Source organism: Simochromis diagramma, unplaced genomic scaffold (assembly GCF_900408965.1).
Source record: "Simochromis diagramma unplaced genomic scaffold, fSimDia1.1 OVJJ01000606.1, whole genome shotgun sequence".
NCBI lineage: Eukaryota > Metazoa > Chordata > Actinopteri > Cichliformes > Cichlidae > Simochromis > Simochromis diagramma.
This window is the reverse complement of record NW_024387233.1, coordinates 1,130,098-1,157,809: the sequence shown is the minus strand read 5'-3', so window position 1 is coordinate 1,157,809 and position 27,712 is coordinate 1,130,098. Positions and strand designations below refer to the sequence as shown.

The 27,712-nt window shown below is 41.8% G+C and overlaps 1 protein-coding gene and 1 pseudogene across 2 annotated transcripts; both read left to right on the top strand.

The window, feature by feature from the left end:
* The first annotated feature begins 1,858 nt into the window (after positions 1-1,858).
* Positions 1,859-10,792, top strand: ssr1 (signal sequence receptor, alpha). 2 transcript variants are annotated; one of them, XM_040052429.1, is made up of 10 exons: positions 1,859-2,025; positions 4,497-4,624; positions 4,748-4,844; positions 4,944-5,047; positions 5,126-5,284; positions 5,452-5,528; positions 5,625-5,703; positions 5,952-6,045; positions 6,886-6,900; positions 7,929-10,792. In XM_040052429.1, exons 1-10 carry the CDS (start codon positions 1,956-1,958, stop codon positions 7,994-7,996), a joined length of 891 nt encoding a protein of 296 aa, XP_039908363.1. In that variant the 5' UTR covers positions 1,859-1,955; the 3' UTR covers positions 7,997-10,792. The 2 variants fall into 2 exon arrangements, with proteins under 2 accessions (XP_039908363.1, XP_039908364.1); XM_040052430.1 differs by lacking the exon at positions 6,886-6,900 and having other exon boundaries at positions 1,861-2,025.
* A 2,112-nt stretch (positions 10,793-12,904) lies between these two features.
* LOC120746925 lies at positions 12,905-25,584 on the top strand (annotated as a pseudogene).
* Positions 25,585-27,712: the final 2,128 nt, after the last annotated feature.

The following is a 27,712-nucleotide window of genomic DNA, read 5'->3' as shown; positions in this document are numbered from 1 at the left end:
TAATTACTTTAAATATGTGGACACAAGTGCAGCAAATACAGCATAAAGCTGAGCCATCAAAGGTGTGAAACACTAGGACATACAGCATGTTTGAAAACCATGACAAAGAAGCAAACTGAGGGTTTAAATACACACAAAAGGTCATTAGTGACAGAGGACACATCTGGGGAAAAGAAGCACAGGTGAGCAGAATCTAACTATACAAGAACTTAAAGCATGTGACATGAAGGAAAGTAAGACAGGAAGTAACAGAACACGAGACTAACACAAAAAAAGGGTCAGAAGATGCACAGAAACGAGACTAGGAGACATCAAACAAGGAGCTAAGAAACATAAATACCTAAGTCAGAAGCACTGGAAATGCTATACCCAAAAGACTAAATAATATAACACTTGAATGTAAGCTACCTAATAAACCCAACAATAAATTGTGAAAACCACAAAACTCAAAACACGAGGTCAAAGATCCAGAAACCCTGACAGCGTGCCTCTGCAGCCTTTTTCCAAGAGCTCTGGTTTTTCTTGCCATTGAATGTGTGCTGTAGTTGAATGCAAGGACACTCTTAAAAAAATCAAAATAAATAAATCTTGACGTCAAGAGTTTCACTTCTGGTTAAAGTACCAGGAGATGATGTGGAAATTTTGAAATGGTTACAGAATATACATGCATACAGTGTATTAGTAGTAGTATTGTTTTTGTTTTTTAACTTTTCTCTGTTTTTGTTTTATACTTTATCTCTGTGTGAAGCACGTTGTGATCTTTTATCTAGAAATAAATAAAGCAAAATTTTACTTACTAACTGTTCAGCACCTTTCATCCTGGTTAGTGAAGTTCAAAGTGCTGCACAGATGACTGACAGTCTGATAGTAAAACAGAGGAAAGTCTAAAGTAGCAAAACAACATGCAGTGACAAGGACTTTCAAATAAATTGTAATAAAAATAAAATTATTTTTTATAAGTGGCATTAAAACGTAATAAATCTTATAAACAGTCAGATTAAGAGTTTGCCATTAAAAATATGATGAATAAAAATAATTAGCAGTTGTTGTTGTTTTTAAATAATATAGCTAATTCATAAAGAAAAAATATTTTCTTTACTTTTATCATTCTTTTCCCCATATCTGTTGTGGAACATAACGCTGAACATACAACAGGAGAAAAGTGCGCACTGACAGAAAAAACAAAGAAAAAACATCTGTATATATTGCATGTTGTGATTTGGATGTGTACGTGACTGAATTGTACGTGTTTGAACGCAATTTGTGGCTACAATAGCAACAACAACAATACCAATAATAATAATGATACTAATAGTTGGAAATTAGCAATATGCGCAGAACATCAGTTTTATACTTAGACTACGTTAAACTGCACTGTCCCTTTTAAATAAAGAATTAGTATTATTAATAGAAAACAGTTTAAAAAGATTAGACATTCATTTTAAAGCATCAGAAACAAGTTTTCGTTCTAGCTGCATCTGCTAATTTATTCTGACATTTCGTAGAAACTCCCAGTTTGTTTATATCTGCAACAAGAAACAGTACTATTATTCATTCTTAGAATTAAATATGAAATGTAAGTTATGAAGAAAGGTCATTCTTTCAGCACTTGATCAATTAAAGTTAGTTTTTATTCTGTTTTTTTCTCTGCAGTGTTCACTTCCGGATTTGTTTCCTTTGCATTCGTGCTTCCTAAACTTCCCCAACTTGAGCAGAAAGTCCACAACTCAGGTCAGCTGTTCTCTGTAAAAGTTATATTATTCTTAACAATCTTAACCGTGTCCAACCATTTTTATACCAACACAACTGCGACCTGAACGGGGGCTAACGCCACACCACAAACTCCACCGTGACTTCTGCGCATGCGTCATAGTTAGAGTAACGGAAGCAGTACAGCGACGCTCATAGACAGCCTGACCGACGCTGAATGAGAACGCACTGATTTCGACTTCAAAATGATGAAATTTCTGCCGAAACTTCTGCTACTGGTGTTGTTAGCCTTTCCGGCGACTCTCCTTATCAAAGGTAAGTCTGTTTGTAAAGATACGAAGAAAAGCGCAGCGATTTAGGGGGAAAAGAAGTGTTAGCTGTCGAGCTAAGTAGCTGCTGTGGGGAAAGGGGAAGGCCGCTCTCCATTAAGCGTGCTGGTTGAAGTGAAGCGTGTATATAAAAATGAAGGGATTCATCGTAAATGTGGGGCAATTAGAGGGATATCTCCACGGTGGATTTCGTTTTCGCAAATGCCTCTTGTTGTTTCGTGTAATTTAGTGTAAGGTAGCTCACGTCAAGGTACTTTAAACGCCTGGTTAGACTGACGTGTCCTTACTGTTAGCAGGGAAGCTAAGAGGCTCAGTTAACGTGCTGCTTTATTTCAGCTCCTTTATTTCCTCTCTGTGTAAACGGAGCCTCGGAGTTGCCACACATAATATGATGTACTCAACAAAACTCGTGAAAGTTGCTGAAAAACTGTGTAAAGTTACTTTTGTTGCTACGCTAGTTTACTTAGCTTAACCCCACAGAACTGAATCACAGAGTGACTGTTACTTCAAATGCCCGCTTAATTAATGTAAGTAGATAATTAAGTCTGTAAGAGTATGGCTTATTTACTCAATTGGTCTGCACACTGTGCAGCTGAACGGCTGTTTGAGGCCGATTAAGTTATCTGGATCGTATCCTGTTGGCTGTGATTGTAAGCTGTGGGTTAGTTCGGCGTTTACATGACGAAACGGACGTGTTGGCTTCCTATTTCTTTTAAGCAACACTGTTTTTACATCACGGGCCTGTGGATACGCTTTTAGAGAGTTTAACAATAGCAATTTTACATTAGGGTATTGATATTTGTAATCAAAGTCTAACCAAGAACTTGGTGTTGTGTGGATATTATGCACATCATTATTATCACGGTTAATAATGTTGTAACAAGTTTCATTTTAATGTGTTGGTTAATCCCTGGCCTTGTGTATATGCAGACAGAGTGAGGGGAAGTAGTGGGACTAACCTGTGTTATTGGGTCGCTGTCATGAGTCATAAAACTAGGCAGCATGGTGGTGCATTGGTTATCATGGTTGCAAAACAGCAAGAAGGTTCTGAGTTGGAGCATCCTGGATGGAGAAGTCTGCAGCCCAAATAGATGCATGTCAGGCAAATGGGTGACTCTAAAATGATCTTGTGTCAGTGTCTGACTCTGTTAGCTGGGGTATGCTGCCTTCATTTGGATAAGCTTTTAAACAAGTGGATAGCTGCACCCTAATTGACAGGGTGTGACTACACTGATGAGCTGAACGAAGGTATTTGCTTTCACGCAGATCTGAATGTTAAATGTTCAAAAATGTTTGCATGCTAGTGTTATTCGTCAATTTTCTTAACTCTTTATCCAGTTCAGCGCGGGCTCCATCCACACTGAACTGGACAACAGACGACTGTTCCAGCTGTCATGGGGCGAAAGGTGTGGTGCAGCCTAGGTTATGCTCTCCATTGTCATCTCTCTGCGCGATGCAAGCCCAAACTGACGTCACAACTGCTGGCATGTGCCACACTTTGGCATCATTTCAGTTTTTCATGCTTCTCTTAACTTTTGTAATGTGCCATGTGCAGCCAGCTGGGTGGAAGAGAAAACTGTTCGATCAACTTGGTTTTTTTGTTTTTGTAAACTAAGTTTTTAGTTGTATATCAATACCACAGTTCAAAGGTTCCCTGATTACAGCAGATGTTGAAACAGCAGAAACTTCAACACTAACACCAGCACTGATGCAGACCAGTTCAGGAGAGAACTGTGGCGAGTACCGTGTGCCTTCAAGTTCCATGTAAACGATGACTGGGATCTGGTGATGTTACAGTTTGCGCTTGATACAACCAGTGAACCAGTGTGGTGACCATAAATGCCAGTAAGGTTTAAATACATGTAACTCGCTACCGTTTAGTTCTAGAACTAAAGATGGCTCTTGGGTGAGAAGTGAAGTCCAGTTGCCTTCTTCACTTGACTTAGATCTGAGATGATGGCCGTCTTGGAAAATGTAGAACTGTTTTTGTTTGTTTATAATATATTTACATGGAGACTTTGATGCTTGTATCTACCTTTGAAAGATTGTGTGATGTTACCTTAACAAAATCTATCATCCCAAGCTTTAAACCACCAAAAGTAGAGTTTGTAATTTCCAAGTTGTTAGGTTGTAGTGAATGCTGCAGCTCGGTGTTTAGCTTGGACTGGATCTGTTCTCCAGGCTATGCTTGGATTGTTCTTAAGCACACCGTGCAACAAGTTTGAGAACCATGTAGTCTTAGGTACCAGAAGAACATTGATGGAGTACAAAGTCGTATCTGTGTTGTGGTCAATTTTAGGCTTGCATCCATTTTTCCAACCATCACGGAGCTCATTGGTGAACTGAAGATGTGCTTTAAATATCAGACCTCTGTAGCTGCTCCGGGGTCTTTGAACCATTACATGAAATAAAGATTGTGTTTATAGGCTTGGTAAAAATTCCCATACTTTCTGTCAGGACCAGTGGCAAGTGCCCAGGATTTGACTGAGGATGAGGAGGCTGAGGCTGTGGATGAAGACGTGGTGGACGACGTGAACGAAGAGGATGATGAGGCAGAAGTGGAAGATGATGATAACACAGAACTGGTAAGTGATTAAATTGGCTGTAGAAATGTGTTCATAGATGATGCAAGTTTTCGCTGTTTACTGTACCATGATAAACGTGAACCTGTTCTTCGTCCCGTTACCTAAACCTGTGCGCTTATCTAGACGGAAGAAAAAGAAGATGAAGAGGAGGAAGCGTTGGTTGGAGAGGTGAAGGCTTCCCCCAACGCTGACACAACCATCCTGTTTGTCAAAGGAGAAGGTGAATGTCTTTGTGTATCCGCCCTCTTGTTTTCATTCAGCAGTTTCTAGATTTTCCTGTATTGAAACCCCCGTTTGATTCATGCCATCCTTCCTCTAGACTTCCCAGCCAACGACATCGTTAAGTTCCTTCTTGGCTTCACTAACAAAGGGTCGGAGAACTTCATCGTAGAGTCTCTGGATGCTTCTTTCCGTTACCCACAGGTAAGAAAATGAGCTGTAACAAATATTCATAGCTGTAGCTTCATCTCTCTCTAAATTTGTCCTGTTGTCCCCTTTCAGGATTACCAGTTCTACATCCAGAACTTCACCGCTCTCCAGCTCGGCACCGTGGTTCCTCCCAGCAGACAGGCCACCTTTGAGTACTCCTTCATCCCTGCAGAGCCAATGGGTGGGCGGCCATTCGGACTAGTCATCAACCTCAACTACAAGGACAGCAGTGTAAGCATGACTGGTTTAAACTCTTCTAATGTCAGCGATGTAACAAATCAGATTCTGTGTGGAAATTTGGGACAATAAGTAGGAAAAAGTCATCTGTAGCCATTATTTTCCACCATTGCGTTTGTTTCTTTATTTACATTACTCATCCATTCTTTTCCCACCTACAGGGAAACGTTTTCCAGGATGCTGTGTTTAACCAGACTGTCACCATCACTGAGAGAGAGGATGGGCTTGATGGAGAGACGTAAGCATGCATATATACACACCCAATCTGGCTTTTTTCCCTCCCCCTTTGCCTGCATTTGTCCTTAAACCCACCCTCTCTCTCTCTCTCTGCCAGGATCTTCATGTATGTCTTCCTGTCAGGTCTTGGGCTGCTCGTGGTTGTAGGCCTTCACCAGCTGCTGGAGTCCAGAAAGGTGCAGATACCATCAGATGAAACTGTTTTTAAAGAAATGGGTAGTTGAGGGGAAAAATAAACCCTTTGATGGTTTAGCTAGTGTTTTTTTTTTTGTTTGTTTGTTTGTTTTTTACATCAGGATCTGCAGGTGTTTGTCACAGACTTAAACTCTTTGGAGCTTTTGGCCAAAGCATGAGCTACATGAGGTTGATTTGGTGTCATTAGCAAAAAAAAAAAGCAGACAGCTCATTCTGTGTTTGTTTGTAGAGGAGGCGTCCAGCTCCAAAGGTAGAAACGGGAACTTCGAGCCACAACGACGTCGACCTGAGCTGGATCCCCCCAGAAACACTGAACCAGATCAGTACGTACTCCTCGCACACATCCTGTGACCTCATCAGCTCGCACACAAGCTTTCTTTTTTATGCACTTTATTATCTGCAGACACAGAAATCCAACTGTTTATACACCACAAGTCTCAGATGAGATTGTCAGCTTCATCGAACACTCACTCTCAGAGCACCTTTTAAGCTTTTCTTCCTCACAGAATCAGCTGATTCACGCGTGCAGGTGTATCTTTTGTAACATTGAAAACATTCACCAAAATTACATTTAATTCCTTTAATTAAACAAAAGACTACACGAGCTTTAACCATTTAAATATGGAAGTGACTCTGCAGAACAGTAGCATGTTGGCTGTTTTAGAGTAAAGTAACACGAGCACTGGACCACATGGACATCATGTGTTTGCAGTGAGCCACACGTTTCAGTGATATTTAAAATACAACCTGATTATAGGAGGAGGAAATTTCAGGTTTCAAACAGTGCTTGCACAGATGGTGTTTAATTTCATTTCTTAGTACATGCTTAGTTTAGGGAGTTGGACTACTTTTAGGTTCATAGATTTCTCCAGGTTAAACATCTTAGCTTTCATCACGGGTCCCTGCAACCTCTCTGCTTCCTGTGCAGCTCTTCAGGTTGGCAGACGTCTGTAGAGCTGCTGTTTCTCTCCGCACCCAAACATTTTCGAGTTTATTATATGAACAGGTTCAGGATATGTGCTGCTGTTGCTGCTCTGTTCTTTCTTCCTGCTTCACCTGCTGTTTCAGAATGATCTTAATCCTTGACTGAGCACGAGGATCACTCACCTTCTTTCTCCTCCTCTCTCTGCTTTCCTTGCTCTCATGTTTTCCTGCGTCTTCAGTGCAGAGTCGCAGAGGTGAGGTCTGCTGCATGTCGTGTGTTTGTGTGTCTGTAACACAACTTTGGTCCTGATGTTGGAGTGTTTAGTGTTCTTCTCCCACTCCTGGTGCTCCAGATGTTCTGATCTGTTAGTGAGAAACTGCAGAAAGTTAAACTAAACACAGTTTCCCACTGACATCACGTCACATTATTCACCTGTTTTGTGATCAGACCATCTGGTTCTTGGCATTCTTCCTTCTGTGTGAAAGTTGGTCTTAGAGAGTGGTGGTCACAGTAAGTGGGGTTGTGGTGCAGCTGCTTGGTTGGATGTTGGCTATAAAAATGATTTTCCTTCTTTCATTTGTACTTAACCCAGCAAACTCCTCCAGTGTCTGGAAAACATGTGAAGACGTTAGTGATCCCGTTGCTTGTTTTTGTCATGCCTGTGATATTTTCATTACTGTTACAGATGTTATAAAATCCTCTAAAGTCTTCAGTTACAACTTTCAATCATTTTTATACAAAAGCTCGTCAACCCAAGTCATCTGTCAGTCGAGTTGCAGGTGTAAAATACTTTTAGTCGCACATTACATGTGTGGTAATTTTCCCCCTACACACTGCTTGTAGGAAGAGAGTCAACACCAGGTGTCGCTGCCTGATGGTAGCAGAAATAACAAAGTAGTTGAGCAGGAGCATCCTTTTTTTTGTTGCTTGAAGTTTTCTTTGGACCTTAAACAATAACTTCAAGGAAGTTTCTTTGGACTCACGTAATTCTTTCAAAGTTCCTTAGTTTACTTGTCAGATGTAATAAAAACCTCAAACCTGTTAATGGAGTCTCCACTGTAAATAATACATGTGTGAGAAAGCTTCAGTGAAATGTTTTTGGAAGACACATTTGGTTTTTTTGGTTTTTTAAGCATGTTCTGACCTCACGTTTGGCCTGATTCTGAGAACATAAAACCTGCAGGCGTGTGGCATCACCGCTCTGTTTTCAGAGGTAGTTTTAAAAAACATTTAAAAAAAAAAAATTAAAATTCACCTTCTTAACATCTTCTCCTCCTTCAGACAAAGCATCTCCCAAAAGATCTCCTCGCAAGAGGAACCAGAAACGCTCGGCCGGCTCAGACGAGTGACGGCTGACAAACGTCACTTCAACAAAAATTTCATCCACCCGTGGAGGAAGAGGAGGCGGCGGGCTGAGAGCTCCACCGTGAGCACACTCTGCCCTCTGCTGAGGAACTTTAACCAGTGCCAAGCACAGCGATGGCTGGCTCAGCTTAAAAACTGTTGAACACACACACACACACACACACTGCAGCCCCTTTTGTTTAACGATTACTTTTTCTGACGCTGTCACAGAGAGAGATGTGGGGAGGCTCATCCTCTAACAGGCATGTTGGGCGTTTGTTTTCTCTGAAGGTTGATGGGTTTTCTTCAAAGATCAGATTTTTTTTTAAGCCTTGGTAGTACAACTGCTGACATTATCATTGTGAGACAGTATTGATTGTGTTGTTTGCCTCGCACACTGACGCAGGGCTGAAACGATCAGGATCATTTTTGTCTAATTCGACTCTTCTTTCAAGTTACTGGTTCAGAGTAGAAACACTGGTTAGTTGCAGCCCTGCTCTGATGTGTGGAGGAGCTACAGTAACAGATGCAGTTTTGTTGTTTTTGACTTTTTTGTATATTTTTCTCTGTTCGTTGATTTTGTCTGCACATAATTTTTGGTTTTGTTGGGATTTTGTAGACTTAATCTGCTTCCCTTCTGTCTGCTGTCACTCTGTGTTTCACCCTTTAGTCACAGTCACTCAGTTTCCCTTCTGCAGATACTCAGTTTTTTTTTTGTGGTCTGATCCCGTCGGTCAGCTATCAGTGCCGTCCTTCTTAAACTGTAACTGACGTTTTGAGCTAACGTTTCAATGCTCATGTTATATTTAGGGGGGAAAAGGCCCAAATCTTTGTCTAACAATGATGAAATATTGTTTTGGTTTAGCACAGAAAAGAAACCGGCCGCAGTAATGCAGTGCGGCCAGTAGGAGGTGGTACGAGTAGATCTCCAGAAACTCACCAGGCATTAATCTCTAGTTTCTCCTTATGTAATTGATTAACCGTGTATTTCAGCAGGCAGCTAATTATTGAGAGAGAATATGGAGATATTGATTATCTGCCTGATAAGACAGATGGACGACATGACATCCAGCAGCTGCTGAGTTTCTTGTGCTACAGAAGCTGTGACCGGCTGCCCGCCATCATCACAGTCACTGTGACACAAACGTTCATACTGTGTGCTGCCTCAGCGTGTTTTACTTTACTGTGATATAGTGAAGAGCAGTCATGGTCATGTTCCACGGGGTTTTTGGCAACTAAATCAAAGTTATGCAAAGCTTCAGTTTTACAGTGACGAACCTCCTCCTGCAGTTCTGTGGTGTGCTGAACTTTTGAGCTTCTGAGCCAAATCATTTTAGCAGACGATGTGCTGCTGACTTTGTGCGTCAAGTTGATCCGTTTGAGTTTTTTGCTTGTCCTTCTACTTTTTGAGATTTTCAATTGTATTAAAATCCAGAGTTTCCAGCCCATGATGCCGGGAGAGCGTCATGGGCTGGAAACGGTGACACGAAGCTTCATGTTAGAGAGTGTGCCAGTTGTTAGGTGGACAGACAGAAGCGGAGAAACGGATCAATATGGAGCTCTGAGGCAGGAACAGATCACCATCAATCAGCATTTGGCTCAGAAGCTGATATCAGCACGTTATGTTGTTTACGCTGTAAACACAGAGTCTGCATGAATTTGATTTAGTTGGCAATAAATATGACCTTTTAAACTCATTTAGTTCTTATGATTTTTCTTCACCATATCATAAAGAAAATGTGCGAAACACAAAATTTATGCCACTTAAATTTTTGGCCATGATTCTTTCTCAACAAGGCTTCTGAGTTTTCTGTGCTGTGAAGCGTAAAGTCTGTTATTGTCAACGAAAATCGTCCAAGTCCTGTTTTTAGAACAGTTTTCATTTAGGAATCTGAAAAAGTTCATTAGACAGAAAATGTTTTGCTTATCCTTCTTTAAATCATGTGAAAAGGTTAACTTGGTCTCTGGGAGCCTCTGAGGGGAGTAACCATCATCCAGCAGGTTCATCGATAGCAAGAATAATCTAGTTACAGCCTTAAGCATTAAAATGCATGAAAGCGACTTTCTTTTCTCTCATTAACATGAGTATTTTAACATATGAGACTCAACTCATGGGGTTTTGTGAAATCGGATGTTATGGTTCTCCCGGCTCGCCCTGTGAAATATCTGCATCGTGATGTTACGTCAGACCTGCGAGTGGAGACCCGAGTGTCTCGTCAGGTGGACTCATCAGCACTGTTGCGCTCGCTTCGGGCTCTGGCTCAGAAGATGACGGGTAAAGACTCCTCATAAGAATCTAACAAACTGAACGCTTCGGGTCCTCTCCACGTGTGCCTGTTTTCTACCTTTTCCGTTTGTACGTTTTTATTCACTTCTGGCTTCTCTCCTCAAGCAGCCTGTGCAGATCAGAAAAATGTTGAAGCACTGGTGTAAATACTGGCTGACTTATGCTGATTTCAGAGCAAATTTACCGAGCTAATTTATTCACGACAAAGATTGGGATTAAAGGGGAGGGGGGTGGGGTTTGTATACTGTACCACTAGGGGGCATCAGATTCTGCAGGGCTTGAGCGTCAGATGAGGCTCCTGGTCTGCAGAGATGTCATTTCCTGTAAAGCTTTGTGTGGATATGGAAGTTGACAGCTGTTCACTGAGGCTCCCACATCCACAAGCAGCCAAGCTGACAGGTTTTTGTTATGTTTCTGTTTTTCTAAAATGATGGGGGCTGTAATTCAGAGATCTGAGCTTGTTCTTTTATTTGCTTTTAAATGTGCAGGAAATAAACTGAGGATTTGCTGTAGAGCTGCTGCTTCTGTCGTTTTTATTAACAAAAAAGAAGGCGTAAGATTTTCTTTTCTCCATTAGTGCAGAAAAGTGAAGAATGAAGGTTTTTACAGAGTTCAAAGGAAGCAGAAATGAGGTTTGGTAATGGTCAAAACAAAACTGGGTAGATGAAACAAGCAGGAAAAAATCTTACAGGTGAGCGCAGGCAACAGTAAAAAAATACTACAGATTAATGCGAAGTAATTCACGTGTTTAATTTTAGTATATTTAGAACAAAGTTTGTCAGTTACAGTTGGAGTATGAACGTTAAAGCTACAGAGGTTGCATGAGCACACTGCAAGCAGAATGAAACATGCTCACCACAGGGTAAACGTGCGTGGTCCTTGGTGATGTCATTAACTGACTGAAAGGCCCCCGCTGACTGTGCACTGGCTGGCCACTTCATTAGGCACACCTGTTCAATCGCAACTGTCTAATCTGCCAATCACACGGCGACATGGCTCCAGTGGGTGGCGCTGAGGCACGATGCGCTGTTAAGACATAAACCTCAGAGAAGAAGAAAGCAACTTTTATTTTGAAAACTCACTCTCCTGCAGCTGCTAGGCTTTGCTAAATAGTGTTCCCAGCTCATCATGGCCTCACCAGCCTGACTCCAGCTTTTTCACGGACTTCCCCTTCAGTCTTTGGTAGTGATGGTGAGATGAAGCCTAGTGATGAACGGAAGCTTTTCATTTGCTCTACTGCGCCATCAAGTGGACGATTCAAGTGAAACGGGCTCTGTGATTATAATGATGTGATGTGTAAACCTCTAAACTGAATAAATAAATTGTGTTCGTGGTTATTTATCCCGAATATTGTCTCAGTATGTGTGACACAAAAGAGAAACTGGAAACTATCAGGACAGAGTTTTGGTATGATTGTGTAACTGTTAGGGCTGTGTGGGGAAATTTTGCCTCAGACAGTCAGAAATATTATAATTCAGATCATGCATCAGTACATTTTGTATATTTTTATAGATATAAAAAGAAAGCTGACACTTTGGAGACTTTATCAAAGGTGTGAGCATCAGCAGATGCCTTTGTGTCAAAGTAACTGAGGATAAAACACACAAAAACGTGAAGGCGATTTTCTTGGCCTGGATTTTAAAAAAATATTCTGCAGTACATAGAAAACCATTAATCAACACATGAACATTACCTGATGCTGCTGAAGTGAAGCAGAGCAAAGTTACAGAGGTTTGATTAGAGACACAACTAAGCGTTTTGTAATTTTGCATAATTTTAAAAACTTTAAATTTGTTCAGTACTGAACGGCAGAAATTAAGTTTTCTTTTCAGAATTAAGTAAAAGGAAAAAACAGCGGCTGACAGCATGTAAACAACGGTAGAATTGTGCGTAACAAGCAAGCGAATAATGCAGAAAAGAGATTTTTAGAAGGGAAACTGTTCTTGAAGTACAGAGAGAGAGAGCTGTGCGTGAAGTGTGATTTTATTGTGGTGGAAACAAAACAGGAAAAGTCAGAGTGAATTCATGACGATGTTTATGTGAAGCGTAGTTTGGATCTTCTTTTGCTGCTGGTTCGCTCAATATTGTTTGGAGAGAGATCCGTCGGAGGCTCCGTGCTTTGTGTTTACGTCTTTGTGCAGAATCCGTGTTCCTGCTCTCATTCACTGCTTTAGCTGTTTGGTGGTTGTTGAAATTTTGTGAGGTTTAACCTGAGATTCTGGCATTTCGGGTAAAATACATTTATATAAAAAAAATGATTCAGGATTTTAATGAATCGATATGACGTTATCCAAGTATCGATTTTAATCGATAATCAAAACCCACCCCTAGTAACTGTGTAATCATGCTTATGTACATCTGGATAATGACACAAACTAGTGTGTGGCGCTTCACTTTTTAAAAAACTAAAAGACAGAAATCAGATTATAGGATATGTAGTGTTGTTTATTTATATTATGGTACTAATCATTCGTGATATTTAGTACTGTGTGCATACTTTATTAGAAGAGATGAGATAAAAAAAAATCTTTCTTGCTGGTTCCATCGAACAATAAATGCTCAAGTAACTATGTAACACGTACGTAATCGGTTCAACAACACAGTGTGATGGGAAATCAGCTGTGTTTTGCTGCCCACTTTATTTCGAATCTGGCGCGAACCGGCGAGCCAGTTCCTGAATCAGTCACATGGTACGGACTGCCCGCGAGGCCTCGAACGTCACTGCATACGTAATCAAAGCGAGCCTCGATACGCGTTTCACAAAACTCGCCGAGATTACCCGACACAGGTATCGAAACTTCGACACACAGGACACATCACTAGTCTTTGGTCTTTTCTCCTGCACAGGTAACCAATCTCAAATCACTTTTATGGGTACATCACAGCATATGTGACTGAACACGTGATTAAGCTGGCGCTAGCCTTTAGCTAGTTATCTTAGCATGCTGCTAGCTGCTTTAGTTGCTGTGTGATAACACGAGGGGAATACGACTCCATACGACATGTGTACAAATAGATCCAATGATTTTTCAGAGGTAGTTTATGTGATTTAGTCTCATATGAAGGCTCATAGTGGGTTGAAGGTGGATAGTGTCCACATGTGATTGTTCTGATTTTATTTCTTAGTTTGGATTCACTGAAATCATTTGGACCTCCAGTCGGAGTGAACTACAACACTGACGTCTGTGAGGTTTTGCTGTGAAAGCCCAAAACTCTGGGTGAAACACTATTACTGTTTCTTCTAATTAAATGCCCACGACATATTTGTTTTAACTCGGTGAAATGGAGAATAGGGCCTGCCGAGTGGGAGACCCTCTTGGTTTCTTGCAGAGTATTTCAGGGTCTAAATTTCAAATTGTTTAGAGAAAAATAGGTATAGAGATCGACAGACCACGTGACTTTCGCGCATGGCATGCTGGGAACTCGTGGCAAAACAATCCAAGTACCACATCAAACGCAAGCATTTGCAGCACCGCAAAACGTTCATTCTCCCGTTCCAATACCTTCTTGGCTTTTCTTTGCCCCCCAAAAAGGTATGTACAAAACAAAGGAGAACAATGCCGGTCCGTACAAAGACAGACTTGATGAAAAGTCAAAGAAAAGATACGAGGAAAAAAATCAAAGGAGTGAAAGGGTCAGACCCTTACGAGCACACAGAGTGGACAAAAGATGTTAGCGTGCTGCCCAACTTTCACCACGCTCATATTTATAATCATACGGTTCTTGGAGTGAGTGCATACACTCGTGAAGTTTAGTAACTTCAGGTCACTGCAACAAGCCCAGGTACAGTTTACCGACGGATGGGTAAAGGACCTTGAAATGCACCGTGTAGAACGAAAGACCATCGTACATATCATAAGTTTACCAGTCTCACAAATCGTCTTCATAAATACACATTCGTTAACCGTTTATTAATAGGACCTTTGAGCTCAACAGTAATTAATTAGTAGTGGAAATAATTTCTGGTACGCATCACAGAAATGTAGCAGTGACAATAATACTGTATGTTGTAATCGTACTGGGCAATTAGTGATAGAAAACAACAGTTTTATCCTGTGAATAAAAGTACATGTTTTTGTCAATGTACCATGGTAATAACAGAAGCGAAACACAATATTGTGTCAGGACAATTCACTATTTATGCACAATAAACAAAGGAGCGACAATTTCTGTTCAGCGCCAGACTTGCTTGTAACCTATATCACCAATTATGTTATGAAAAATGACGCATTAACTACAACAGCAGACTGACCTTTGTGGGAATGCTTGGAGCAGACTAACCTGTGAGCTGGAGTGTTCTGGGACGTTATATTTGCTCTTTGAATGGCTGCAATCCAGGCCATCCGTCGGCTCTTTGTTACTTCGGAAACATGGCTCGAACAATTTCTCTTCAACGACGTAATCCGATAACAACCGATCTCTTTACCCGTCGGCTTCCCGTGGCTGTCATGCGACCGGCTATTGCAGTTAATAATACAACAGCTTCTTGCCATTTTTTGTGTTTCTTTTTATCACAGTGTAACTGATTTCAATTGAAAGCCTGCGTGCGCTTGTACCTCTTGCCACAAGTTCCCAGAATCCTTTGCGGTTTTACCCCTGAATGACGTCACATTTTCCATCTCTATTCCTTTCATCACAGAGTTGAAACAATGTAGAGATGGTAAGTATAAAAATGACAACATTTAACAATTCACTTTAACATTTCCCTCCTGTTTTGTTATTTGTACGCTCCAAATTATTCCTGTGTAGCATATTCTCAGCCATGCACCAGTTGCTTGACATTTTCAGCGCAGGCGTCATTTATACACAGGCTTCTGTCATGTCATTCACCTCCTATTGCAGCAAAACATCACACTTAATTCTTTTAAGCAGTTAACCTGCTTCTCATTGATCTCATACACAGTAAACTACAACTTGCAAGTAAACAACTGGATGTCAACAATCAAACAAGAAGAATCAACATTCTCAAAAATCATATGTCACTACAATCCAACTGTATACAGACATAGGCATTCACACACATCAGTTGATTTTATTGTTTGGTCCATGTTGCTTTCAGCTAACTTCAAAGCTGCAGCCTGGTCAACACTCCTTTTTATGACTCCTATCAACCCCCCAAATCTTCTCACTGTAGGCATCCTGTGGGGGTTAGAGTCAACTGGTGAATTATCTGCATTTACAACGCTTCTCCTTTGCTGTTGTCTCTGCAGAAAAAGATTTTTAGAAGGAAATTAGATCAAGCTGTTTTGATCTTCTTGGCTCAAAACCTCAACCAACTTAGAGAAGTGTTCATGATGTAAATGTAGACAAAACTCTTTTCTGTTTACACCCCTTCTTGCAGAGGACAAAAAGAATGGGTGACGTTACACAAATTCGATGGTAAATCTCCAACTTGGACTAATCCATTGCCCTTCATACACATGGGTAACTGGCCTGCTTCCAGTTTGTTTAGCTGTTCAATGTCCTGCAGTGAGTCAGATACTTGGAGTCAGGCCAGCAGGTCTTACTATCCAGAGCAGTTCACCTTCCCGGCTACTGGTGAATCAACCATCCATTCAGGTTCAGAGGAGTTGAAAATTTGGCAGTGTTCCAAGTACGTTTACTCCTGGATGTGTTGCTAAGGCAAGCAAACAAACTGTCTCGCTCTCTGTGGCTATATGGCCACAGTCCAGAAGAATGTGTAGACAGTGGCATCACAAGCATAACCATTGGTCTCGTTGTTTATGTGAGCGGTTGTGTTCAACTGCCACCAGCAGTTGGTTGAAAACCCATGCGGGTACTGGGTGTGGTTTGCTCTGTCCCAGTGCGCTCCTGTCAACCCACTCAGGGCTAACAGGCTCAAGAAGGTGCACAGCACATTCCTTAGCCATTCTAAGTTGGGTTCTGGATCCATTGGTTTCTTCACCAGGATTGAGACGAGAGGTCCTAGAGATATACTCCCCCCTTTGTACCGCTGGCCTTTTCACCATTACCCAGAGTCGGCCAGGAAGTGTGTTACCTTCTTGCAGTGCACTTGATGTATCCAAGTGTTTATCTCAGCAATCTTCACTGCTGTGGGCGTCGTCAGCAGCACCTTATAGGGACCTTCCCGCCATGGACTGGGCCGGCACTTCCTCTCCATGGCCTTAATGAGCATCTAATCTCCAGACTTCAGACTCTGCTCCTGCAGAGAAACAGAATCATCTGGCAGATGATTTGTTCTCATGACTTCTTTACTTTTAAACATTTTAAGCATCCAATCTGCTAATGTGTTCTCTCTTCTGCTTTTCTATCATCACTACAGAAGACTAAACTTCTAAATGGTCTACCATATATAATCCCAAAGCGTCAGACCGTTCTCTGTTGGAGTAATCCTCATGTACATCTTAACTAATTCTATACAGTCTAACCATGTCCTGCCTGTCTCTTCCTTTGTTTTCCTAAGTCTTAGCTTTACTGTGCCATTAGTTCTATCTACCAACCCTGCACTTTGTGGGTGATGTGAACAATGATGTTTTAGTGTTATCCCTAGATGCTGTGCCATTAATCCAATCACTTCATTTACAAAGTGTGGACCATTATTACTATAAATGGTCTCCGGAATCCCGTGTCCCGGATGATATTCTTACATATGGCTTTGGCAACCGAAATGGCATCTGCTTCCCTAGTTGGGACGATTTCTACCCACTTTGAAAAAGGGCACACTATCACAAAACAGTACTTATAGTTATTACAGTTAGACAGCTCTATAAAGTCCATGTGAATAACTTGAAATGGGTGACTGGGTCTGGGGAATTTCCCTCTCTTAGGTCTCAAATTACCCCGAGAATCGTTCTTGCAACATATCATACATGACCTGCAATTTTTTTTTTTTAAAGTATTAAATCCTAGAGTATGAAAATGTTGCTCTACTGCTGCCATCATCCCTCCTGTTGAGACATGGCACGGCCCATGGTTCAAAATCGCAGCAGTCTTATACAAATTTTGAGGCAGTATTGGGTTATTACACAGACAATAAACACCATCCTGCAAGCTCGCTGCTTTTGTGAGCCAAACTGTTTTTCTGCAGTAGGTGAGTGGGCCTGCATGTCTGCCAGTACATCTCGTATAATAGGCAACATCTGTTGGTGTTGCACCGCTAAAATGTGAACACCATGTGCTCCGAAAGCTGCCTCTCTTGTGATCTTATCTGCAAAAGCATTCCCTAATGCAACTGGATCTTTCCCTCACATGTGTGTACACATTTACAAATGGCAATTCTACTGGGCAATATTATTGCTTCCAGCAGATTTTGCAGGAGTTTGGCGTGTTCTACAGGCTTCCCTGTAGAGGCTGTCACATCTCGTCTCACCCACTGCACTGCAAAGAAATGTAATGTAGCAAATGCATATTGGCCATCAGTGTATATTGTCTCTCTGCAGCTTTACACGCTTCCGTTAAAGCTACTATCTCTGCTGCTTAAGCAGATATGAAACATGCTAGTTGTCCTGCACAGATAACTTTCTCACTATCTACTACAGTAAAACCTGTTTTAGCCTGTCCTTCTGCTGTTGTAAAGCTCAAACCATCAACAAACCAAACCTTTCCCTCAACGAGTGGCACATCTATTACGTCATCCCTGGGCTTACACTCCTCCTCCACGTGCTCTCTACACTCATGAGCAGTGCCCTCTTCTTTCGTTGGCAAAAGGGTTGACGGATTCAGAATTGTGCCCCATTTTATGATTGTGTGGTTGTGAGAGTAATAGTGACATTAGAGACAAGTGTCTTGTAGCTTACAGAAAGGTCATTTTAGCATGCAGTAGTAAAACATCCACCTCGTGTGGAACTAACAGTGTCAAAGGGTGAAATAAAACTATTTTCCGGAACATTGTACAGCTTGAGCCGCTGCATATACTGATCTCACGCATGGAGGTAAAGCACAAGCAACTAGGTCTAATCTTTTAGGATAGTAAGTCACTGGCTTCACTTGTGGAAAAAGTGCTGTTAGTTATTTCACAGTCACCTGGCATTTGTGCTTTTCACAGAACCACAAGTCCATCGCTGGACCTCCTGGACTTTTGGAGCTTGGCACCCTCCCTTCATCCCTCAGGTTCTCATGTTCCAATGCCCCGGACGATTTAAGGCAGAGCACGTCGTACACCTTAGTTGTCTTCCTCAACTTCAACGTCAAAACTCTTCCACTCCTTATAGTTGTCTGCTGTGCAAAGACTCCTCTTGATGATCTCCTGGAAGCCCAGTAGCACAGCTCTCTGCGCGATGTCTGCTGTGCTGAAGGTGATCTCTGATCCTCCTGAAGCCTCTCTCCTGGCCTCAGCTTCCACGTTGTGGACGATCCCCTCAGTCACTCCTTCTCGTCATGGCACCTCACGACATCTGCAAATTAAAAAAAATGACACTCCTCTTGTGCCACACGGCTCTCGCCATGTGTCAACTCCCCAATGAGACATGTAAAAGAATGTTGCACAGTCTCCCTAAAACAATCTCCAGGGTTTCCCACTTGGAGCAGCTTCACTCCAACCTGTAACCCTGTGTAAAAACATTAGTCAGTAATTAAATGTTTAGCTTGTTTAACTCCCAGCTCCACCCAGAGCCTGTATCCTAGAAGACAAAGTCTTTAGGTTAAAACAATTTCACATTTGCAACCAACTACAACTCATAAGTGTAATAAAGTATTCAGCATCACAGAGACAAGTATCATTGCAGGTTTATTCTAAACTCATTTAACTCCTACTTTTCCCATAATTTGCACCAAATCATTGAACATCTCAACGTCATTCCACGTTATAATCAATATGTGGAATGACGGCTTGTAGGAGAGAGGTGGCCTGTCTGGTGTCATGGTATGAGGACAACAACCTCACCCTCAGCACTGATAGGACAGAGTAACCGAGTCCCAGGCTGAGAGGCTGAGGGCACCCCACCCCCGAAGTGGCCCAAGCGAGCCCCAGGCCCCGATAAGCAGCCACCAAGGAGTGAGTCGGTGTGTACCTGGGCGCCCATCCCCGGACACAAAGAACCACCAATGCACCGATGTCTGAGGGCATCTGCCACTGGCAGGGGAAGTGGTGCGGGGAGATAGGCCTCCATACCTTGGAGGGCCTGAGATGTTCCTAGACAGGTGGCGTCTGATACCCAACCTGACATATAGACAAGACATACAGGCACACACAGATGCAAACATCCATTCCCACCCTCATGCTCTCATATGCACTTACTCCACACTCAACCAACGTGGAGACAGACATAAAGAGACGCTGTACACACAATCACACTCCCCAAGCGTACTCTAAGAACCGGGTCTAGGTACCCTTGCCCCTGGAAGGGGAAACTGCACCCAGACCCAGGTGGTGTTACCCTTTTCCCTGCGGTGGGGAGAAGCAGACCACCCCGACTCCGCAGCAGCAGGGAGGCCCCACACTCCAGACCCCAGTCGGACGGCCAACTCCTCCTCCTGGCCCCCCCGCTCCAGCAGGTCGCAGAGAACGGGGGTGTGAGAAGGCCCATCCGGACCGGGGCCCAGAACAGCAGTGTCGACCCTCCCCTAGCCCCGCTGCACGCAGCCACGAGGAAACAGTCACCTAAGAGCCAACAGAGCCCCTAATAGGCCATGACTGCTATCCCGGGTTGAGCCCCCCCAAGGAAGATGCTCCTGGGGAATCCCCCGACGCCCTAAGCGTGTCCCTACCCCCACACCAATCACAACAGCGAAGGTGGGACCAAACTATGACCCCCCCACCCCCACTAGGTGATGGAGCTAATCAAAGGAGCCCAGAGCAATTGATCTGATGTGGTGGCAGAGGCTGTATCGAGACTAATGTAATCTCGATGGCTGTAGCTCAGGTGGCAGAGCAGGTCAGCCACTAATCAGAAGGTCGGTGGTTCGATCCCAGGCTGCCTCCTGGCTGCATACTAACCTTGTTTGCCTACTGGTGGTGGTCAGAGGGCCCGGTGGCGCCAGTGTCCGGCAGCCTCGCCTCTGTCAGTGTGCCCCAGGGCAGCTGTGGCTACAATGTACAGTGGGGCAAAAAAGTATTTAGTCAGCCACCGATTGTGCAAGTTCCCCCACCTAAAATGATGACAGAGGTCAGTAATTTGCACCAGAGGTACGCTTCAACTGTGAGAGACAGAATGTGGAAAAAAAAAAAATCCATGAATCCACATGGTAGGATTTGTAAAGAATTTATTCGTAAATCAGGGTGGCAAATAAGTATTTGGTCAATAACAAAAATACAACTCAATACTTTGTAACATAACCTTTGTTGGCAATAACAGAGGTCAAACGTTTACTATAGGTCTTTACCAGGTTTGCACACACAGTAGCTGGTATTTTGGCCCATTCCTCCATGCAGATCTTCTCGAGAGCAGTGATGTTTTGGGGCTGTCGCCGAGCAACACGGACTTTCAACTCCCGCCACAGATTTTCTATGGGGTTGAGGTCTGGAGACTGGCTAGGCCACTCCAGGACTTTCAAATGCTTCTTACGGAGCCACTCCTTTGTTGCCCGGGCGGTGTGTTTTGGATCATTGTCATGTTGGAAGACCCAGCCTCGTTTCATCTTCAAAGTTCTCACTGATGGAAGGAGGTTTTGGCTCAAAATCTCACGATACATGGCCCCATTCATTCTGTCCTTAACACGGATCAGTCGTCCTGTCCCCTTGGCAGAAAAACAGCCCCATAGCATGATGTTTCCACCCCCATGCTTCACAGTAGGTATGGTGTTCTTGGGATGCAACTCAGTATTCTTCTTCCTCCAAACACGACGAGTTGAGTTTATACCAAAAAGTTCTACTTTGGTTTCATCTGACCACATGACATTCTCCCAATCCTCTGCTGTATCATCCATGTGCTCTCTGGCAAACTTCAGACGGGCCTGGACATGCACTGGCTTCAGCAGCGGAACACGTCTGGCACTGCGGGATTTGATTCCCTGCCGTTGTAGTGTGTTACTGATGGTGACCTTTGTTACTTTGGTCCCAGCTCTCTGCAGGTCATTCACCAGGTCCCCCCGTGTGGTTCTGGGATCTTTGCTCACCGTTCTCATGATCATTTTGACCCCACGGGATGAGATCTTGCGTGGAGCCCCAGATCGAGGGAGATTATCAGTGGTCTTGTATGTCTTCCATTTTCTGATGATTGCTTCCACAGTTGATTTTTTTCACACCAAGCTGCTTGCCTATTGTAGATTCACTCTTCCAAGTCTGGTGCAGGTCTACAATACTTTTCCTGGTGTCCTTCGAAAGCTCTTTGGTCTTGGCCATGGCGGAGTTTGGAGTCTGACTGTTTGAGGCTGTGGACAGGTGTCTTTTATACAGATGATGAGTTCAAACAGGTGCCATTCATACAGGTAACGAGTGGGGGACAGAAAAGCTTCTTACAGAAGACGTTACAGGTCTGTGAGAGCCAGAGATTTTCCTTGTTTGAGGTGACCAAATACTTATTTTCCACCCTAATTTACGAATAAATTCTTTACAAATCCTACCATGTGAATTCATGGATTTTTTTTTCACATTCTGTCTCTCACAGTTGAAGTGTACCTCTGGTGCAAATTACTGACCTCTGTCATCATTTTAAGTGGGGGAACTTGCACAATCGGTGGCTGACTAAATACTTTTGCCCCACTGTAGCTTGCCATTGCCAGTGTGTGAATGGGTGAATGACTGAATGTAGTGTAAAGCGCTTTGGGGTCCTTAGGGACTGACTAAAGCGCTATACAAATGCGGGCCATTTACCATTTTTAATAGATAATTTCTATATTGGTTAGAATTAAGATTTTTATTTTTCCAGTTCATGAGGACTGTTTTCTTGGCTATGCATAGGGCAGTGAAAACCATATGGGCTATATTCTTTTCTGAAGTGACATTATCTAAGCTGCCCAACAAACACACTAAGGGGGAAGTTGGAATGTTACATTTCAGACACTTTGGTAAGTCTTCACATATCTCGCACCAAAACTTCTGAACTGGTGGACAGAACCAGAGAGCGTGGATATAAATGTCCGGTGTTTTGGTTTGGCAGTGTGAGCAGTTGTTGGTAGACGTAAAGCCCATCTTGAACATCCGATGACCTGTATAGTGCACTCTATGTAATATTTTGTATTGAATTAATTGAAGACTGGGATTTCTAATTAGATGAAAGGTTTTTAAGCAAATCTGAGACCAGAAGTTTTGGTCTAAGTTAACTGATAAATCCGCTTCCCATTTTGCAATAGGAAGTGATATTGATTCATCTGTTTTAGAAAGCATTCTGTATATTTTGGATAGTAATTTGGGGGTTTTAAGAGTAAGAAACTGAACCACATTTGGTGGTGTTTGTAGTTCAACTTGACCTGGTTTAAATTTCTTTTTTACTATGGATTTAATTTGTTGATATTCTAAAAATCTTTTCTTGTTGATCCCATATTGTGTAACTAGTCCGTCAAATGAAATAAATTCTGTTCCTTCTAGTATATGTTCTAAATATTTGATTCCTTTACCACTCCAAGCTGAAAAGTTTATCATATTATTGTTTTGTAATATGTCAGGGTTGTTCCAGATAGGTGTACGTTTGCATGGGATTAATGAAGACTCCGTCAATTTTAGAAACTCCCACTATGCTGTCAGAGAAGAGCCGATGTTGACGCTTTTGAAGCATTCATGTCGTTGGATGTTTGAGCTGATAAGCTCTAGATTATTGCAAAGTGCTTGTTCTACATCTAGCAAAGGTTCATCTAAGAGGGTATGTTTTAGCCATCCTGAGGTAAACTGAAGCCTGTTGGCTAAGAAGTAGTGCTGAAAGTTAGGTAGTTCTAATCCTCCTTTATCCTTGGTCTTTTGTAGTGTTTTTAAGCTTATACGTGGGGGTTTATTTTCTATCTCAGATTTAAATTTTATCTTCACTTATTTATTTGTATTATTTATATTTTATCTGGTGTCATTTGTGTATATAGACATAATTTCTTTCAACCCTTAACTTAACCGGCATGTGTGTGTGGCAGCAAAGAAAGAATTTCATTGCACAGAGAAATGCTTTTTCTTCTTGTACATATGACAATAAACCCTTTGAGTCTTTAATCTTCACTATATATCTACAGTGTAAATAGTAGTAGAAATAGACAAAAACCATTAAAGGAGAAGTATTAAGAAGCCATGCGAATTACAAATATTTTTTAAAAATTCTGAAATTGATATTTTATTTATGAGGATGCTTTTGATCTGAATAAGGTTCTAAGAATGCCATGTGTACATCTGTACAGTTTATGGGTTACTTCTTACCATAACTGCATTTGGTTTTCTGTTTTATTTCTTTGTCATTATAGGAGAGATGTGGGAAAGCAGGCCAAAACCTCAACACATTGAGGACATCAGCAAAAAACAGCCAACGCCGGCAAGCACAGATCCAGTTGTTGTCCCTTTGACCACTATGAAGCAGCGCAGAAGACGCCAGTGCATCGATAGTGGGAACAGAAGCTTTACCTGTGATCAGTGTGGAAAGTCTTTCACTCGGAGTAGCAGCTTAAAAGTACATCAGCTCATCCATACTGGAGTCAAAGCATTCAGCTGTGATCAGTGTGGAAAGTCTTTTAATCGACTTGGTCCCTTAAAAACTCATCAGCTCATTCATACTGGTATTAAGGCATTCAGCTGTGATCAATGTGGAAAGTCTTTTACTCTGAGTAGCAACTTAAAAAGACATCAGCTCATTCATACTGGTGTCAAGGCGTTCCGCTGTGATCAGTGTGGAAAGTCTTTTACTCTGAGTAGCAACTTAAAAGTACATCAGCTCATCCATGCTGGAGTCAAAGCATTCAGCTGTGATCAGTGTGGAAAGTCTTTTAATCGCCTTGATCACTTAAAAGCACATCAGGTCATTCATACTGGTGACAAGGCATTCAGCTGTGATCAATGTGGAAAGTCTTTTACTCAGAAAAGCGACTTAAAAACACATCAGCTCATCCACAGTGGAGTTAAAGAATTCAGCTGCAATCAGTGTGGAAAGTCTTTTACTCAGAAAAGGTACTTAAAAACACATCAGGTCATCCATAGTGGAGTTAAAGCATTTGTTTGTAGTCAGTGTGGAAAAGCTTTTACTCAGATTGGTAACTTAAAAAGACATGAAGTCACGCATGCTGGTGTTAAATCATTTGTTTGTGGTCAGTGTGGAAAAGCTTTTACTCAGATTGGTCACTTAAAAAGACATCAAGTCATCCATGCTGGAGTTAAATCATTTGTTTGTGGTCAGTGTGGAAAGGGTTTTACTCAGATTGGCCACATAAAAACACATCAGCTCATCCATGCTGGGGTCAAAGCATTCAGCTGTGATCAGTGTGGAAAGTCTTTTACTCAGATTGGTCACTTAAAATCGCATCAGGTTATCCATAGTGGAGTTAAAGCATTTGTTTGTGGTCAGTGTGGAAAAGCTTTTGCTCACAGTTACAGCTTAAAAGTCCATCTGCTCACCCACAGTGGAGTTAAACCTTTCAGTTGTGATCAGTGTGGAAAGTCATTTACTCTGATTGGTCACTTAAAATCGCATCAGCTCATCCACAGTGGAGTTAAACCATTTGTTTGTGGTCAGTGTGGAAAGGCTTTTGCTCACAGTTACAGCTTAAAAGTCCATGAGGTCATCCACCCAGGAGCTAAACATTTCAGCTGTGATCACTGTGGAAAGTCGTTTGCACGGCTTGGTTACTTAAAAGCACATCGGGTCATTCATACTGGTGTCAAGGCATTCAACTGTGATCAGTGTGGAAAGTCTTTTAATCAGAAAAGAGACTTAAAACAACATGAGCTCATCCACAGTGGCGTTAAAGCATTTGTTTGTGATCAGTGTGGAAAGTCTTTTACTCTTATTGGTCACTTAAAAAGACATCAACTCATCCACAGTGGAGTTAAATCATTTATCTGTAATCAATGTGGAAAATCTTTTACTCAGAGTTGCAACTTAAAACGACATCAGCTCATTCATACTGGAGTTAAACCTTTCAACTGTGCTTAGTGTGGAAAGTCTTGTGCTAGGTTTCATCATCTAAAAAATCATCAGCTCATCCACACTAAAGTTAATCCACTGAAATATGAGCAGTGTGAAGTCTTTCATCCGTAACACAAACCTATTGAGGCATCAGCAAACCTACAAAGTGTCCTGCTGTGACAAAAGTGGCAGACTAATGGGACATTATCCTGACAAAGTTCATTTGAACACAGCTAGAAACACGAGGGATCTGAACCAATGCTCTTCTGCTGGGTCAATCTTAATCAGGCTTTACAGAATTCAGCTTTAATCTCCTGTTCAGTGTTACTGTGTGGAAGTCCATTAGATCAGTTATGACCTCATAAGTGTTTGCATATTCAATTCAATTCAATTTTATTTATATAGCGCCAAATCACAACAAAAGTTGCCTCAAGGCGCTTTATATTGTACAGTAGATACAGAAAAAAACCCAACAATCATATGACCCCCTATGAACAAGCACTTTGGCGAAGGGGGAAGGAAAAACTCCCTTTTCACAGGAAGAAACCTCCAGCAGAACCAGGCTCAGGGAGGGGCGGGGCCATCTGGTTGGGGCAAAGAAGAAAAACAGGATAAAGACATGCTGTGGAAGAGAGACAGAGATTAATAACAGATTTGATTCCATGCAGAGAGGTCTATTAACACAGAGTGAGCGAGAAAGGTGACTGGAAAGGAAAAACTCCCGGAAAGGAATCCCCGGCAGCCTACACCTATTGCAGCATAACTAAGGGAGGATTCAGGGTCACTTGGTCCAGCCCTAACTATACGCTTTAGCAAAAAGGAAAGTTTTAAGCCTAATCTTGAAAGTAGAAATAGCGTCTGTCTCCTGAATCCAAACTGGAAACGGGTTTCACAGAAGAGGGGCCTGAAAACTGAAGGCTCTCCATATGAACACTTATCCTGTGAATTGCCTGTTTGTTACCTAAGCAACACTTTTTAGTATGATGTCCATGTTAAAAGTAGCAGTGCTTAATTCTGTAAGTATTCTAACATGAATTGCTTGTAATGAAAGATATAAGTGTAACAACTGGAAAAAGTGCTGTTGCTTTATTGTTACTGCAGTATGTATTTTTTCCACTGGAACCTCTCATCGTTGTAATGAGGTGATGCTGTATGTGTTAGCCAACCGCCTGTTAGAGCTACACAGTTTGAAATGTTCACAAAAGACATGGAAAATCAAATCAAGTCAAATCACTTTTATTGACACATCACATGTGCAGGTACATTAGTACAGCACATGTGAGTGAAATTCTTGTGTGCGAGCTTCACAAGCAACAGAGTTGTGCAAAATACAATAATCTAAACAAGCAAAATACAAGAATGGCTACATCTGAAACTAATAAATATATGTACAATATATAATAATAGTATATGCATTTCACACGCCTGTCTGAAGCTGGCAGCCAGCATGTAGAAAGATTTCTTTTGAACTGTTATTAATTTTGTATGTTTTCTAAGTTTAGTCAAACCGTCCAATTAAAAAGCAACAGAATTCTACCAGAACCTCCTGATTCTTGTTTCATGAATTGCATGGCTATTTACTAAAAGTCTAAATAAAACTCATAATTAAAAGGCCACTGGTGCAACATGGGTTAAAATCTATGCACGCAGAACAAAGTGGATGTTAATATTGTCATGTTAATATTATGTAAAATATGTTGACTATATGAATGGTGTTATCTGTTCTGTGCAAACATCCGTGTAATCTTAAAAACTAAACATTATTCCCATCATCTGATCACAGAGAGAAGCAGAATGTCAGAACAGATCACCTTCTGGTCAAACTGAAACACCTGCTCGCACTGATGGTGAGTTTTGGTACATGCCTCACCATATGGTATACCACAATGACAAATGCTTATTCAGCCACCAAGGTGCCAATCTGAATGACCTGCATCTCCCAAGGCCCACACTGACATCCAGTATGTTGGGAATAATGTTGAGCTTTTGAGAAAATTCCACTGCTATTTGTAGTAATATTTAAGCAATTTTCATCAGCTGTAATTGCTGCCAAAGGACGAATCTCTTATCAGTTTCTTGCGGCGAGACCTGCAGACACAGCCAGCCTAGAGTGTCTAGGAATTTTCATGTCCTCCCTTTGGGAATCAGCTGTAGCTCGTGTTTTGTGACCAGTCACTTCTGGCTGACGAGGGATTTGAGGGAAAGCAATACTAATTGTAACTAAGTGTCCAGTAGACAGTGTTACATGTATCAGTGAATGCTGGTATGCAACATATTAATTTGATCACTCTACATGCACTGCTCATACACATGAATGCTTAATTAAGATTGAATTTTGTATCCTTTGGCAAAAACTGATTACATTTCTGTATGGAACCATTTGAGAATTTGCCAAAGATTATCAGTTATGGAGAGCAGTAGAAACAAAGGGAAGTTAGCTTGAGTAAAAGTTTCTAATGAATATCTCAGGCAGTACAAGTTATTGACAGATAGAAGTCCGTCAATAA